The 15,910-nt window shown below is 45.2% G+C and overlaps 1 protein-coding gene across 3 annotated transcripts in view; it reads right to left on the bottom strand.

Moving 5' to 3' along the window:
• The window catches only part of Pole2 (DNA polymerase epsilon 2, accessory subunit), a 34,908-nt gene that overhangs the window by 10,555 nt on the left and 8,443 nt on the right, over positions 1 to 15,910 (bottom strand). The window contains exons 2-10 of one of the 3 annotated variants that reach the window (XM_052185752.1): positions 15,599 to 15,758; positions 13,345 to 13,445; positions 10,346 to 10,421; positions 9,626 to 9,703; positions 9,113 to 9,206; positions 3,238 to 3,312; positions 1,465 to 1,548; positions 838 to 894; positions 83 to 131 (exon numbers count right to left, since the gene is read on the bottom strand). In XM_052185752.1, the coding sequence (XP_052041712.1) occupies positions 83 to 131; positions 838 to 894; positions 1,465 to 1,548; positions 3,238 to 3,312; positions 9,113 to 9,206; positions 9,626 to 9,703; positions 10,346 to 10,410 (502 nt within the window). In that variant the 5' untranslated portion in view covers positions 10,411 to 10,421; positions 13,345 to 13,445; positions 15,599 to 15,758. Of the gene's footprint in view, positions 1 to 82; positions 143 to 837; positions 895 to 1,464; positions 1,549 to 3,237; positions 3,313 to 9,112; positions 9,207 to 9,625; positions 9,704 to 10,345; positions 10,422 to 13,344; positions 13,446 to 15,174; positions 15,271 to 15,598; positions 15,759 to 15,910 lie in introns of those variants that run through there. The other 2 variants (XM_052185750.1, XM_052185751.1) reach the window with 2 other exon arrangements.

Below are 15,910 nucleotides of genomic sequence, written 5' to 3'. Positions count from 1 at the left end.
GGAATTACATCTTAAGGTGTCTTCCCCAAGCGGGAACCGTTTTACTGTCAAGCAAGGACATGAAAGGGGCGAGTGCGCTTACCTTCTGCCAGGACAAAGCTTGCCTCGGTGTACAAGCCACTGTGGAACTGGTGCAGGGCAGCTGAGGAAGAATTCAAGGCTCTGCTCGGAATGGTAATCAGGTTACAGTCTGAGCCCCAAGGGACTTTTAGCTTTGTTGTGTTGTTTTAGATTACTCTTAGGGGTTTGTGTTGGTGTTAGGGAGGAAGTCTTATTTGGTGTAGGGAAAAGTTGCGACACGTAGCCAAGGCTGGCTTCAAAACTCCTAAAACTCTGGCCTCTGCTTCCCAAGTGCTAGGATTACAAATATGCACCTTAAAAGGAGTCTTTTGTTTGGTTTTGGTTTTTGGTTTTGTTTGTTTGTTTTTTCAAGACAGGGTTTCTCTGTATAGCCCTGGCTGTCCTGGAACTCACTCTGTAGTGCAGGCTGGCCTCGAATTCAGAAATCCGCCTGCCTCTGCCTCCCAAGTGCTGGGATTACAGGTGTGCACCACCACTGCCCAGCAAAAGGAGTCTTAATAATAACCTGCAGTGTTGTGAACTGCCATGTGGGTGCTGGGAATTCACCCAGATCCTACAGCAGCCAGCTCTCTTAACTGTTGAGCCATCTCTCCAGCCCCATCTCACCCCTGTTTTTGGAGGCAGAGTCTCACTATGTAGACAAGGCTGACCTTAAACTTAGAGATCTGCCTGCCTCTGCCTCTGCCTCTGCTTCCCGAGTGCTGGGATTAAATATGTGCACCGCCATGCCTGGACAGAATATTTTTTAAAGGATATAGCTTTACTAAGGTCCAGCTGTACTGTCCCAGTAGGATCTTCCAGGAAAAACTTCCCCTAAAACAGAATTAGTATGCTCACATTTGTATAAGAAATGAATGCTATAAAAATTATTAACATACTACCTAGTATGACAACAGGATACATTAGAGAGAAGTGAATCTGTAGATATGAGTAATTCCTAATCCACACTTTTCTGTTTGTTTATTGGCAACCTCAGACTAACCACTTACCTGAGACTCACAGACATTAAGAAAGAACTGTTGCAAACCACAGGGTAGTAAGGAAGGCCCGGGCTGGTGCCCTTTCGGCCTCACCAGGTGCCTTCGGCTAAGAAAATGACCAGTGCCTCCAGGCCACCAGGATGTGGTCGACAGCTCGCTTTCTCAGAAACCCAGAGTCAGTTCAAGCAGAGGTCACCGGGGATCGACCCGGAGGCTACGCAAATCAACACCTGGACAGTCTTTCCCACTAACACCGCAGAACCTGGACACAGGTGACGAGGTTACCACTATGTTTTCTGTGAAAACTATGTTCCTCTGTTTTTCATGAAAAAGCATTACCGCAGCAACACACCACCAAATGCAGCACAAACATAAAAGACAAAGAACATCAAATTTAACTTACCTCTTTCAACTGGGTTATCATTCCAAGGACAATCACATCACCAACTTTGCTTGTACTGCCCAATAAAGTTTCTATTGTTTTAAGCTAAAATAAAGCAGAATAAAAACTTAAAGATTAAAATCACATTCTAATTTTCTTTAAGACAAGTGCTGAATACGGTGCTTTAGAGTTAATGTAGATTAACTTTAGATTAATCAGCAAGTTTAATTTTAGTCTATGAAGAGCTAAGCTGTCAAATGCATATGAGCAGAAATGTACCCAAAGACACGCATGGGTACTCATGCCTGAGGGGAGGAATGCTGTGTCTGGGCTAGCCTGCGAGGTCCAGGACAGCCGGGACAGCCCCTTAGTGTCTCCTCTCTGCGTGCTACCACAGAACACGCATTTGTGTTGGTTTCTGTGTTTTAGAACAGAGTCCCATGAAACCCAGGCCAGCTGTGGACTCATGACAGCGCTGAGGACCAGTTTGGATTCTCACTCTCCTGCCTCCACCTACGTACTCGCTGGGGTCACAGGTCCGCACAATCACACTCCCAAGCAGGAGTCTGAACGTTATCCAGTATTACTGTTCTGGTCTCTAACGGACTGCTCAGCCTAATGAATGCTGATCTGATCTACCAAGGCCGAGAATCTAAGGAACACTGAATAGGAGGGGCCCCCTTCAAAACCCATTTAGAGCCTCAGGAAAAATGGGGAGGCACAGACAGAAGCCAGGGCCATCCCTAAGTGGGGTCCTGAGTGCTGGAGAAGACAGAGTCACAGACAGACTGACAGAGGCCAGGCAGATTGCTGGAACTAGAAGGACAGTGCCGTCTGGGAATCACCTTCCAAACTATGAGAGTTCAACAACGCTAGGGCCCATCTGCGGTCACTGGATTGTTTCTTTAGTATGTGGGTGGGGGTGGGGTGGTAATGAAAGCAACATTCCTTTACGTTTCCCTTACAATGGATATGGTACATTTAGTCCAACAGGCCTGTGCTATATGGTGACCAAGAGAAGGACAGGCAACGGCCAGTATTCTGAGCAAGCGCACAGAAGACAATGAGAAGCCGCTCAGAAAGCCGTGCAGGACTTGGTTTGGAGGCCAGAGACTGTAAGTGCTTCCCCGGCACAGCTACAGAGCCTACAACATTAGGCAACCAGCAACTGTCATGTAGCTGTGCCTGTAAACCAGTGAAATGGGTACTCAGGTTATTTCCACTTAAAATTCAATGAATTAACCAGGCACGGTGGTGCATGCTTTAATCCCAGCATTGAGAGGCAGAGGTACGTGTGTGTGTGTGTGTGTGTGTGTGTGTGTGTGTGTTTGAGCCAACTTGTCTCTATAGCAAGTTCCAGGCCAGCCAGTGTACATACTGAGATCTTGTCTCAAGCAAGAAAATGACAAAAAAAAATTTTTTTTTGAATGAATTAAAAGTAGCCAGGCATGGGGTTAGAGAGATGGCTCAGCAGTTAAGAGCACCGACTGCCCTTCCAGAGGTCCTGAGTTCAATTCCCAGCAACCACACGGTGGCTCACAACTATCTGTAATGGGATCTGATGCCCAATTCTGGTGTGTCTGAAGACAGTTCCAGAGTACTCACTAGGGAAAAGCATTGTCACCAAACATAATGACCTGAGTTCAATGTCCAGGTCCCACATGGGGGAACAAAGAACCAACTCTGACTTCCGCATGTGTCACCTCACGCTAAAATAAGTGTACAAAAGAGCAGCAGTGAACATTACACCTGCATTCACAGATACGCCCCTAATAATTAAGACAACGTACAAACCTGGAATTTGCTTCCGCCTTCCTCGGGCAGGGAGCCTATCACCGGAGGGGTGAAGAGTTCATGTCTGTGCGTCCTCTGGAACAAAGAGATCCTTAGGAATGACTGAACTAGACATTTAAGAGATCCATTATGACACAGAAGACAAACACTGCCCTAAGCTCCCACTGCTGCTTATTCTCCACACGTCTGAAAACTGTATTAATAAAACAGCTTGCAAATCCCTGGCAACCCCTCCACTGCAAACCCAGGACCTAGCTCCAACTCGGCAACTCTACCACAGAGCTAAATCCCCAACCCCTACAGTAACTTTTACAACAAGAAGCATTGGAAAACCTCGGCACAGGAGCTAGTGACAGAGAAAAGCCACCATACAACGCTGGCTGTGCGCCAGGCCAAAGAGACCATTTAACAAGATCCAAATGATAGGACATGGTAAGGAAGAAGGGAGACAAGCCACCTCAGGCCAGGAAACGGGGTGTCCAAAGGAAGGAGGCTATGAACGGAGGAGTGTATGGGAAGCTCTGTATTATTAGCTAATCTCTCATCTAACCCTGCAACCCTGCCTGAAAAAGACGACTGAAGGGAGGAGTTTACTAGGCTCCCGGCTGAGAGCCACGGTTCACACGAACCACAGGCGGAATGCCTGCTGGGCTCAGCTGTTTGGCCTGCTTGCTTGCTTTTCTTTATTTTATTTTCTTTCTTTCCTTTCCTTTCCTTTCCCTTTCTTTCTTTCTTTCTTTCTTTCTTTCTTTCTTTCTTTCTTTCTTTCTAAGAGGGGACAGGCATGGAGCAGGTCTTGTCAGCTCCAGGCCTTATTTATTTATTTATTTATTTTTATGTATATGTATGTACACTGTAGCTGTGTTCAGACACACCAGAAGAAGGCATCAGATCCCTTTACAGATGGTAGTGAGCCACCATGTGGTTGCTGGGAATTGAACTCAGTACCTTTGGAAGAACAGTCAATGCTCTTAACCTTAGAGCCATCTCTCCAGCCCTAGCCTGCTTTCTTGTTTTGCTTTGTATTCAGTCCGGGGGTGGTGCCACCCACACTGGAGTGAGAAGGATGATAAATCCCTCATGGCCCCGGAAGTGCCCTCACAAACACACCCTGCAGCATTCTTAAGCATGCCTTGCTCCATGCATACTCAGTCCTAAGTAACCACCAGTCTCCAGCCAAGCCACTCAGAAAGCACCCAGTCTTGTCAAGACCACCTACCACCCTCCGTGAAGTTTAGTGAGGGGGGTGTGTAAGGTGGGCTGTAAGAGGAGGGGCAGCAGCTGGTCAGGACCTGTCTGTGTCCTCCTATCACTCGGGAACTCTGGCAGGTGGACGCCCCTTCCCCCTCTGAAGGAGCCCAGGCCTGAAAGATGAAAGCAGAGACGTGGACTGACCAAGGGTGAGCAGGAGAGAGATGCCCAAGCCTTCTGCATGGACCACAGGACGAGAGGACTCCTTCTGACTGTTGCCATGGCTACTAGTGGCCATTTCTGTCACTCCACAAGGAGAACTTGTTTGGAAAGATAATCCTTTTTGCAAAAGAGGTGCACTAGAACCCAAACCTGGCAGCACACCAGGGCCAACATGCATGGCTCCCTTCTTTTGCCCCCAGTGCAGGTGGTGACAGGGTCTAATAAAAGGATAATAATAATAATTTTTTAAAAAGCTGCGATACAGAAAAGTCAGATGCATTGTGATGTTCACTGAATGAGCACCTGGATCCAGCCGGGCTTAAAACCACAGCCTTCCAGTCTTCCTGGTAATACAGGCCAAACTAATATTTTCCTTCTTTGGTTTTAGTCACTTTGGTTTTTCACAATCTTAAACTGAAAAAACGCTTAACGGAAGAGCTGGGGACGTGGTTCAGCGGGCAGAGTGCTCGCCTGACATGCCCAACGCTCAGGGTTCCAGCTCTCTCACTACGGGACTGCTGGCCATGGTGGTACAGGCCTGTAATCCCAGCACTCCAGAGGCAGAGCAGGAGGATCAGAAGTTCAAGGTCACCCTATATAGAGTTTGGGGCTAGGCCAAGAAGCAAGAGACCCTCTCTGCAAATAAGTCTGAAGGAGAATAATGACAGACTCAAATTGTCACAATGACAGTGTGAGAGGACTTCCAGTCACCCCTCCCCCCCCAAGGGCAGGGCTAAGTGACTCACTCAAAATGCTGCAGACCTGCCGGGCGCTGGTGGCGCACGCCTGTAATCCCAGCATTCTGGGAGGCAGAGGCAGGCGGATTTCTGAGTCCGAGGCCAGCCTGGTCTACAGAGTGAGTTCCAGGACAGCCAGGGCTACACAGAGAAACCCTGTCTCGAAAAAACAAAGCCCAAAGAGCAAAAAACAAAAACAAAACACTGCAGACCAAAATCTATGCGGAGGCCCTGGGAATGGTTATACATGCCTGGAATATCAGTACTCAGTAGACTGACGCAGGAAGATCTGAGTTGGTCTGAGTGAACTAAAGGCCAATGTTACTTACACAAGCAACGGCATGTCTCAGGGGGAGAAAGAGTGATTGACAACTGATAACATCTCAGTAAAGATCCCGAAGGCAAAGGTTGCAGAGCAAAAACAAACAGGAACCTTTGGCAGGCAGAGAGGGGCGCACAGGATGAGGCTGGGCAGGCCGGTTTGAGTGTGTTACACAGTACGGGGCACTGCTCAGTGGGCCTCATAAGGAACAAACTGCATCTGACGGGAGACCACGAGAAGCTGCAAGTGGTAAGATACTTCATGGTCGTGGGTTGGCAGAATGAATATTGTGAAAATAACTATATTACCAAAGACAACCTGTACATTCAATACCATCCCCAGCAACATTCCAATGGCATTCTGCATAGAAACAGAAACAAACCAACAAAAATAAAACCTACAATTCTCATTAAAGCGCAAAAGCCCTGAATGGCAGAAGTCACCCTGAGCAAGAACAGTATCTGATTTCAAGCTATGCTGCAGAGTCACGGTGACAAAGCCTGTACGGTGCTGGGACAAAACCAGACATGTCAACCAGTGGACCAGAACCCAGGACCCAGAAATAGGCCCATGAGGTCACAGCCACCAAATTTTCAAAAGGTGTCAGAAATACAGCTTGAAGAAAGGTGAAGAAATACAGCCTCTCTGACAAACGGTGCTGGGAACCTGGGTATCCACACACTGAATGAAACCTGCTATGTCTGGCTCAGCCTGTACAAAGAGTCAGTTGACAAAGACTCAAAGATCTCAATCTAAGAAATAAACCTTTGAAACTACTAAGGAAACAGAAACAGAAAAAAACACGTCAAGAAGAATTGAGCCGGGCGGTGGTGGTGCATACCTTTAATCCCAGCACTTGGGAGGCAGACGCAGGTGGATTTCTGAGTTTGAGGCCAGCCTGGTCTACAGAGTGAGTTCCAGAACAGCCAGGACTACACAGAGAAACCCTGTCTCAAAAAAATAAATAAATAAATAAAAATAAAAATAAAAAATAAAAGAAAAAGAAAATAAATTTTAGTGATAATGCCAAATAGGAGGAGGAGATACAGAGACATACTTTATGCATTGTGGGCAAGAATATCACTCCAGTAACGGAGGGAATCAGCGTGGAGGCTTGACAGAGAATAAACTAGAACAGGCTGGATGGAGATCAATGTGAAATCAGGCTGGGCTTGATCCACAGACAGACAGACAAGACAGACAGGACACACACACATCACACGATCATACTGCAGGAGTCCCGACATACACTGGAAGGCAGTGTATGCAAAGCCAGCAGACGTACACAATGGAATATTATTCAGCCACAAAGAACAAATTCATTTTCAGGAGTGTGGACAGAGCTGGAGAGCATCCAGCCCTAAACAAACCATCTCAGAAAGGACGACTCGCTCACTGTATGCTCGCTCTCACACTCAGGAAGACATGAAAGTAGACAAGGGATATGAAGGAGAAGACGAGAGTGACTGACGGGAAGACGAGAGTGACTGACGACGGGAAGACGAGAGTGACTGACGACGGGAAGACGAGAGTGACTGACGACGGAGAAGACGAGAGTGACTGACGGGAAGACGAGAGTGACTGACGACGGGAAGACGAGAGTGACTGACGACGGGAAGAGAAATGCCATCAAAGGACACGTCATAACGAAACCCAACATTTTGTACAATAATAAAAACAAAGGAAAGCTTCAAAATGATAGAGGGATTTGAGAGGGGTCTTCCAGAACTGGGAATTTCACAGTGGGTCTCTAGAGTCGAAAGTACAGCCAACAGTGTAAGCGAAGTGACAGAAACAAAAGCACAAACAGCTTCCGTCTGCCTCCAGCCAAACAGGAGCAAAGCACAGGTGAGGCCAAAAGCACACGATAGGAGATCTCAACACCTGGCCTAAGTACTCCACTCCACGGCAGCAGCCGTCTTCAAAAGATGCCCATGCAAAACCGTGGCAGGGTCAGAGCTGCAGCTCGGGGTGACGGCACATGACAGAAGCTGCTGAGAACAGGAGTTCTCAGACCTCCTGCGCCCCTGCCACACACCACCATCCCAGGCACCTCTGATCTGAACCTGTGGCCTTGCTTCGTCCACCTTCCTTTCTCTCAGGGTCTCTTCCTCACAGCCCAGTTCTTCACTCACTGCAGATGCCTCCTAGGCCCTCTCAGCCCTTCTCCAGATCGCTGCCCCCTGCCCCTGATCTGCATTTATGCATCCACTCTTGACTGCGTTGTTGCAGATGACAGGAACAGAATCTGCCATAAATCCGGCAGGCTAACAGATTAGCAATATTCTGTTTCACAATGAGGTTCAAAAAAGTTTATCTTTTTGTGTGGTAGTGACTGAGCCTAGGTTGGCCTCCGTGCCAGCAAGCCCATACCACTGAGCTGTATCCATGTCCACATGGATACAATAGAAAGCCTCCCTGCTTTCTATTTTGACACAGGGCCTCATTAAGTTACCCAGGCTACTACAGAACTCCCTCTATAGTTTGCATAGACTTCGAACTTGTAATCCTCCTGCCTCAGCCTCCCATGTAGCTGGCACTGCAGGCGACTCACTCCCACATGACCCTCGCTTGCCCACCATTTCCTGTACAGAGTCCATTTCCCCTTGCTATGTCCTTGTTCACACTTACCAGGCATGTCCACCAGGACCTCATGATATGCCAGGGTGTCCTTGACACCCTCCCTGGTGGTTCTATCGAAAACATTGTCTGTATATCTTTTATAGCACATAACAAAACTCTCCCTTGCTTGAAGGGCTTTAGACAGAGTCTGGATCCTATCCCAACTCTCTACATGTGACCTTTGGGAAAGTCATGAAACCTCTCTGGCATTCAGCTTCCTCACTTGTAAAACATTCACAAGTCTATTCATGCTGGTGGACTAAATGAGGTAAATAGTGATGCAAAGTGCTAAGCAATGCCTGGCACCTCAGTAGCAAGTTTAAGTGCTGGCCACGCTCTTTAATATCATTAAAGGGAAAGGAACTTCATATCTCTGTGCTCTCAGTAGGGGTCAGTCGCATATCCTGTGAGCAGTCTACAGAATGACTGACTTACTTTCTTTCTTTCTTTCTTTCTTTCTTTCTTTCTTTCTTTCTTTCTGTCTTTCTGTCTTTCTGTCTTTCTTTCTTCCTTCCTTCCTTCCTTCCTTCCTTCCTTCCTTCCTTCCTTCCTTCCTTCCTTCTAGACAGGATCCTACTATATAGCCCCAGTGCTGGCCTTGAGTTTACAGCTGTCTCCTGCCTCTGCAATCTCCAGTACTTGGATTATGAACATGAGCCACCAAACCCAGCTTTGAATGACCAACTTTAATATACAAAATTGAATCCTTTAAATATCCTTGAGATTTCTCAAAGCTCTTTTTCTTCCCCAGTTTATTGATGTTCTCCCATTCCCAACTTACCTGGTGTAAAATGATATATCGTTCACGATACAGCTCAGCTTTGTCTCTTGCTGTTCCAAATAAGGTTGGTGCAGCATGATTAGTCATTGATAGACTAGGAAAAAAAAGGAATATCACATATATATATATATATATATATACACACACATACACACACACACACACATACATATCAATATATCACAAATGTCAGCCCAAAGTAAAACATAAAACTATATACTTTGTGAAAAAAAAATACAATTGAAATTAACTTAATAAATAAAAAGATGGCCCAGTGGATAAGTACACTTGTTGCTCTTGCAGAGATCCTGAGTTCAACTCCCCAGACTCATATGGTAGCTAAAAACAGTCTGCAATTCCAGCTCCAGGGATCCAGCACCCCCTTCTGAATTCCAGGAACACCAGGCACACACATAGTATACACTCATAAACACAGGCAAAACACTCATACACATAAAATAAATAAATCTTAAAAATCATTGTATATCAATAAATGATACATGGTATACTTACGGAAGAAATTTTTTTCTTTCTGAATTATATATAAAATGTGGAATATCAAAAGCTCCAATGATATTGAAAATATGCTCTCTGAAAAACAACCCATAAAACACAGTTCTGAACTTATTAAACTAAAATATAAGCATAATTCACATTATAATCGTTTGCATATAATACCTTGTACATTTTCCTCAAGCCATGTATTAAGTTTTTTTATTGTGTCACAAATAATAAGAGGATAAAGTTTTTAGCTTGACATTCTACTTTCGAGAGATACAAAGGAGCCAAGAGTGATGGTGTCTGCCACCTCCCACCGTCACCCCCACCCCACCGTCACCCCCCACCCTACCCGACTCCCATACTTCTTGCACCTGGAAGGCAGAAACAGGAAAATCAAAATCCCAAGGCCAGCCTAGCCTGTCTCAAACAACCAACCAGTCAATTATACTTTTGATGTTCAATTTAATTCATCCATAGCACACAGACCATTAAATCAGACTGATTGGAAACACACTACGTCAGTAATACACAAACACTATACTCTCACTAAAAAAAATAATGAAGATAAATCATTTAATAATGAGATTTATAACATGGGCTATCACTCAAAATGAAACAAGTAACGACAACTTCTACTGTATATCTTCTACTTCTATTAATCACTAGTTGTTTTCCCATGAAAACAAGCACTTAGCAACCCCTCCACAGAAGATGTCCATTTTACCCACGCACATTGTCTCATCAACAGACTGACTGCACTCCTGGACAGCTGCTTCCACTACAGATCGTTCGATCATGTTCGACGACACTGAAAACGGAAGTTCAAAATTAAAATTTAAAACAGACACGAAGACTCAGGTATGGTAGCTCCCACCTAGAAGTCCAGCATTTGGAATTGGGAGACAGGAGAATCAGGAGTTCAAGGCTATCCTGGGCTACACAGAGAATCTGAGGCCAACCCGAGCTACATGAAACCTTGTCCCAAATCAAGGGATAAAAATTAGTTCTTTGGTTGGATATAGTAACACACTGCAGTAATCCCAGTACTTTTGTGATACATTCTCTCTCTCTCTCTCTCTCTCTCTCTCTCTCTCTCTCTCTCTCTCTCTCTCCCTCTCTCTCTTGTTCTAAGATAGCCTGGATTATAGAGCTACATTCTATTTAAAACAAACAAAACAAAAACAACAAATAGAAAGATGGCCCAGTGTATAAAAGCACCTGTTCTATTCCTTTTTTTAGATAGGGTTTCAATATGTAGCCTCAGCTGACCTCAAACTCTTAGACCAGGCTGGCCTCAAACTCACAGAGATCTACCTGCCTCTGCCTCTGCTAGGATTAAAGGTGTGCACCACCACACCAGGCAAAAACAAACATCTTTATTTGATTAGCATATGAAAATACACACAAAAAAACAATTGTTGGATCTTTGCAATAGGTCGAGTATCTCAAAAACATTTGACACCAGAAGAGTTTTAGATTTGGACTTTTGCCGATTTTAGAATAATTGTATACTATACATAAATGAGATTTCTTGGGGATGGGACCTTAAGTCCAAATATGAATTTCCTTTTTTAAACGATTTGTTATTTATGTGTATTTATGTGCGCCAGCATAAATGTTTGTGCACAGCATGCACGAAGGAACCCACTGAGGCCAGAAGCAAAGGTGGGATCCCCTAAAATTGAGCTACAGGAGGTTGTGAGCCGCCACGTAGGTGCTGAGAACCGAGTCTGGGTCCTCTGCAAGGACAGTAGGTGCTCTTAAACTCTGAGCCACCTCTCCAGCACCAGGAAATTCTTTGGATGGGTTTTTATTTTTGTTTTTGTCCCCCCCCAGCCCCCTGCCCCAAGACAGGGGTTTCTCTGTATAGCCCTGGCTGTCCTGGAACTCACTCTATAGACCAGGCTGGCCTTGAACTCAGAAAATCCACCTGCCTCTGCCTCCCAGAGTGCTGGGATTACAGGCTTGCGCCACCACCGCCCGGCTGGGTGTGGTTTTTTGTTTTGTTTTTTTTTTTAAACAGGGCCTCGTGTGTATTTCAGGCAGGCCTCCAGAGTGACGGAAGTACAAACACTTGGCTTTTTATGCTCTGTGTAGATCTTACACACGGACTTGAGGAAGATACTTGTATACAATACTGTGACTCACCACACAAGGTCAAGTGAGAAATTTTCTACCTGTGACACTCTTGTTGACACTCAAAACGTTCAAGATTTGGGAGCATTTCTGATTTTGGATTTTCAGCTTTAGGTTAAACCGGTATATAGAAACTTTCAGGTCAGAAAAATCATGAAGGCCATGTGTCAATACCTTATCATGGTTAAATGCAGTCATAACACCTTAATATATAGTCACGTGGCTCTGTTTTCCAAAGATTATTTAGTGATATAAAGTCAGTTAGCTTCAATGAAGTTGGAGAAATGTAACTTAATGGAAACTGCGGTTTTACTTAATGGTAGAAAGAGAAAATAAATGACAGCTCTCTTTCACTGGAGACTTAGTAGATGTACCACCCTGTCTTTAGTGTTTTACCAACTTTATTCCATGAGACGGTACTTCATCGCACTGAGATGATCACGCCTGCCTTTTCTGTTTGTTTAGTTTGGGTTTGTTAAGATGGTCTCACCATGGAGCCCTGGCTGGCTGGAACTCATTATGTAGACCAGGTTAGGCTCAAACTCAGAGAGATCTGCTGCCTCCCTGTCCCCCGTGCTAGATTAGGGTGTGCTGCCACACTCAGCAATGTACCCATTTCCTATTGATGGGGAGAGCAACTTTGAGTCTCAGCCCAAGAACATAGCTAAACAGGCTAGAAAGCAACACAAACTCAGGTCTGATAGGAAAATGTGTACCCTCAGGCACTGCCTTCAGGCAGAATACATTATGCCATTTGAAATTAATATATGGTGATTAATAATAATCCTGACTTCCTACATTTTTATTGTAAAGGAATTTATAAAGAGTGTGTTTAAAATCCCACCTTTGGATGTGAAAGGAGAGCTAGTTCTCCTCTGTATTATGAACCACATGACCTTCTACATCACTGAAGATGCTAGCTTCCATACCACATATCAGAGTGGGCTAAAACTCCTAATCTGTTGGCAGTAGGCCAGTGCCTGTGGTAACAGATGAAGTATTTAACTGACAGAGCAGGAAATTAAGGCCTTCTTATTTTTCTCTTATTACCCCAAACACTTTTAGAGTATCTAACTTGATAAGACAGTCACAGGTTTAAAGAGCTAAAGAAGAGACCATCAGGGATCAGATCAGGGCCAATGACACGACTCAGCAGGTGAAAGCACTTGTCACAGAATTCTGGTGACATGAATCTGAACCTCAGACCCACGTGGTAGACCCTGCTCCAGTGTTGTACTCTGGCCTCCACATGCACACTGTGGCATAAGTGTACACACACACACACACACACACACACACACACACACACACGCAAAACAATAACACCAGAATTCTTTAAAGGGCAAGATCAAATTCAATAGTTAAATATTGAAAAGATGCTATGGTAGCTCCTCCTCCCCAGGAGACTGGGAACTACAAAAGGAATAGAATATCCTGAGGTCACAACTGAACTGACCCTTTGGGGAAAGACACTCCTGTGTGTCTACCTCTGAACTCTGGACTATGTTAAAAATGGAGCCTCAGTATCCTTTTTAATCTAAATCAGAGGACACAAAGCTATAACAATTTAAGCATCATCAGAAAATGTCACTTACAGGGCTGCTTTTCAACGGCATCGATGATCTTTTCTAGGGTCTCCTCAAGCTCCAATTCAGTGACAGACTGGAGAGCTTCAGTGAGGTACTTGGTGGCTTCACTAGTGAGAGAAAGAAAAGATGAGACCAAGAATTTCTTGGGCTGGGGATGATTTGGTGGTGGTGGTGGTGGTCGTCGTCGTTGTCGTCGTCGTCGTCGTCGTCGTCGGATGGGAGTGGGGATGAGGGTGAGGGAAGTGGGCAGGAGGCATGGCGTTGGTGGTAAACTTTATTTAAATCTTATAAAACTCAAGCTTTATTAAAAGCTAACGTAATAGAAAACTCAGTTCTCCCTCTAAAGTCTCAAGTATCAATGCTTGAAACAGTTAATTAAAAAATAAATGGGGCTGGAGAGCTGGCTCAGTGGTTAAGAACACTCACTGACTGTTCTTTCAGAGGACCTGGGTTCAATTCCCAGCAACTGCATGGTGGCTCACAACCATCTCTAATGGGATCCGATGCCCTCTTCTGGTATGTCTGAAGACAGCCACAGTGTACTCACATACATAAAATAAATAAATAAATAAATCTTTTTTTTAAAAAAAGTGAACAAGTAAAGTAACAACAAACTCCCAAAGCAGGTCTTGGTAAAATACCTTTGAAAAAAATCTAAATGAACTGGATACCCTGAACATCTGAGATGATGCTATCAGGACCAGAGTGTATGAGACTCCAAGCTGAACTCTGATTTAAGGTTTTGTTTTTCTAGACAGAATTTCTCTGTGTAGCCCTGGCTGTCCTGAAACTCAGAGATTGCCTGCTTCTGCCTCCAGAATGCTGGGATTAAAGTTCTGAAGGCTGGATTCCTGGCCTTCAGAAAATGCAGGCCAAAACACGAGTGCAGTTTTAGTCTCTAAATCACAGGGCAATCTGTTACACGGCACTGGATAACACAGTCTTCCCACAGTAAAGCGCCATGGTATTTTATTCCATACATGGTGCTTTGAAGCTAAAAGATTTGAGTGTATGTCTCACTGAGCCAATTAATGAGCTTCCAACAGCTTAATAATGGGACATTTTAAGTGAAAGAAAAGAAAAGCTATTTGCTCAATTAATCGTCTCTTCAAATGTCAGGTATTTACTTTCTCCCTGGGGTACACCCAGCTTGACCCTTGGGCAGTACTGGGCAAAACATAAAGTTAAAAGTTTCGTAAGGTTCACAGTTACTAAAACAAAACATTCAAACTTTGATTCAAAAAGATATACGGCTCTCAGCAGGTACTTAAAGGGAAAGTGTGTTATAAAATGTAAATTGTAATAGAGAGCCCTTGGATATGTACATTCTTCGGGACCAAGATGACACACTATAGCCAGGAAAACCTCTTTCTAGCTCAAACTGTAAACTAGTAAATCTAAAAACAAAAACAAAAAAACCTAAAAATACGTTTAAAATCTACTCAAATTTTACTTCTGGCAATAATGCGATTCCCACAGAGACGGGTTTGGGAGACTCATATTCTACAATAGAAATCGCCAACAGACACGCATACGGATTCACCCAGGTCTCTCGTTTGACAAGTCTCTCTGTAACTTCCAGAAGTAACACTGTAACATCCTGCAGAGGCGGGGACCTACGCAGAGCAGAAGCCAGCAAGTCCCCAACTTCCTGGGCTCAGTTCAGCGTCCGCAGCGCAGCTCCGCCCAGCCTGGAAGTAACTTTCGCACCCGGCGCCAGGGTGGCAGAAACCCAAGTAGGCTCTGCAGCCTAAAATGCACCAGGCAGACCTCGCCTCTTACGACCGAATGTTCTACACAGGGCATTGCGGCGGGACAGGCTGCCTCGAGACTCACCTCCTGAGCAGCAAGCCCCGCAGCTTGAAAGCTGAGACCGTGCGGCTCCGCAGCCGCTCCGGCGCCATGTTCGCGATTTGGCGCCAACGCCGAAGCCCCGCCCTCTCCTGGAATGGACACACCCCCTTGTCCCGCCCTTATATTCTTTGACTGGTGAGATGGATATTTGTCCCTACAAACTGCAGGGCCGCCGGGAGTCTCAGACCCTAAGTCTGAAACATGAAGCCACCCGCGCGTCTACCCTGCCTTAGGGAGTGAAGCCGGAGTGGTCTGAGTGGGAACAAGCTTCCTTTATCCCAAAAGCATTTTTGGAACACTCAGCTCCCCCACACTCAGCGACCCTCTTCTCTGACTCTACCCAAGCTTCCTGCACCCAGAGTCTTCCCTTCCAGGACTATGAGGGTTGTAGAGCAGCCTTGTTTACCGGTTCTACACAGGCTCTGGAAATATGTCTCCACCGTTTTCCCCAGCAGGTACTGCCCATCACTCTCATCCAGCCACAGGTTTAGCTGAGGACCTCTCCACAGTCCTCTGCCATCAGTTAGCAGTGCCCCACTTTTTCCATGGCAGACCTTCGTTTTTTACTGGTGGAGAAACAAACAAAAGATTATAAATAGTTGGATTGAGGTGAATTACCAGTGAGGTGGAGCCGCACTTGAATTGTGATTCTGAGTGCTACAAGTAGACTCGCTAGAGCACTTTTCAAAATGTTCGCCTTCGCTGAGTGTGTAATCTA

Source organism: Apodemus sylvaticus, chromosome 6 (assembly GCF_947179515.1).
Source record: "Apodemus sylvaticus chromosome 6, mApoSyl1.1, whole genome shotgun sequence".
Classification (NCBI taxonomy): Eukaryota; Metazoa; Chordata; class Mammalia; order Rodentia; family Muridae; genus Apodemus; species Apodemus sylvaticus.
Note: the sequence above shows the minus strand (reverse complement) of the source record. Positions and strands in the feature narration are given on the sequence as shown.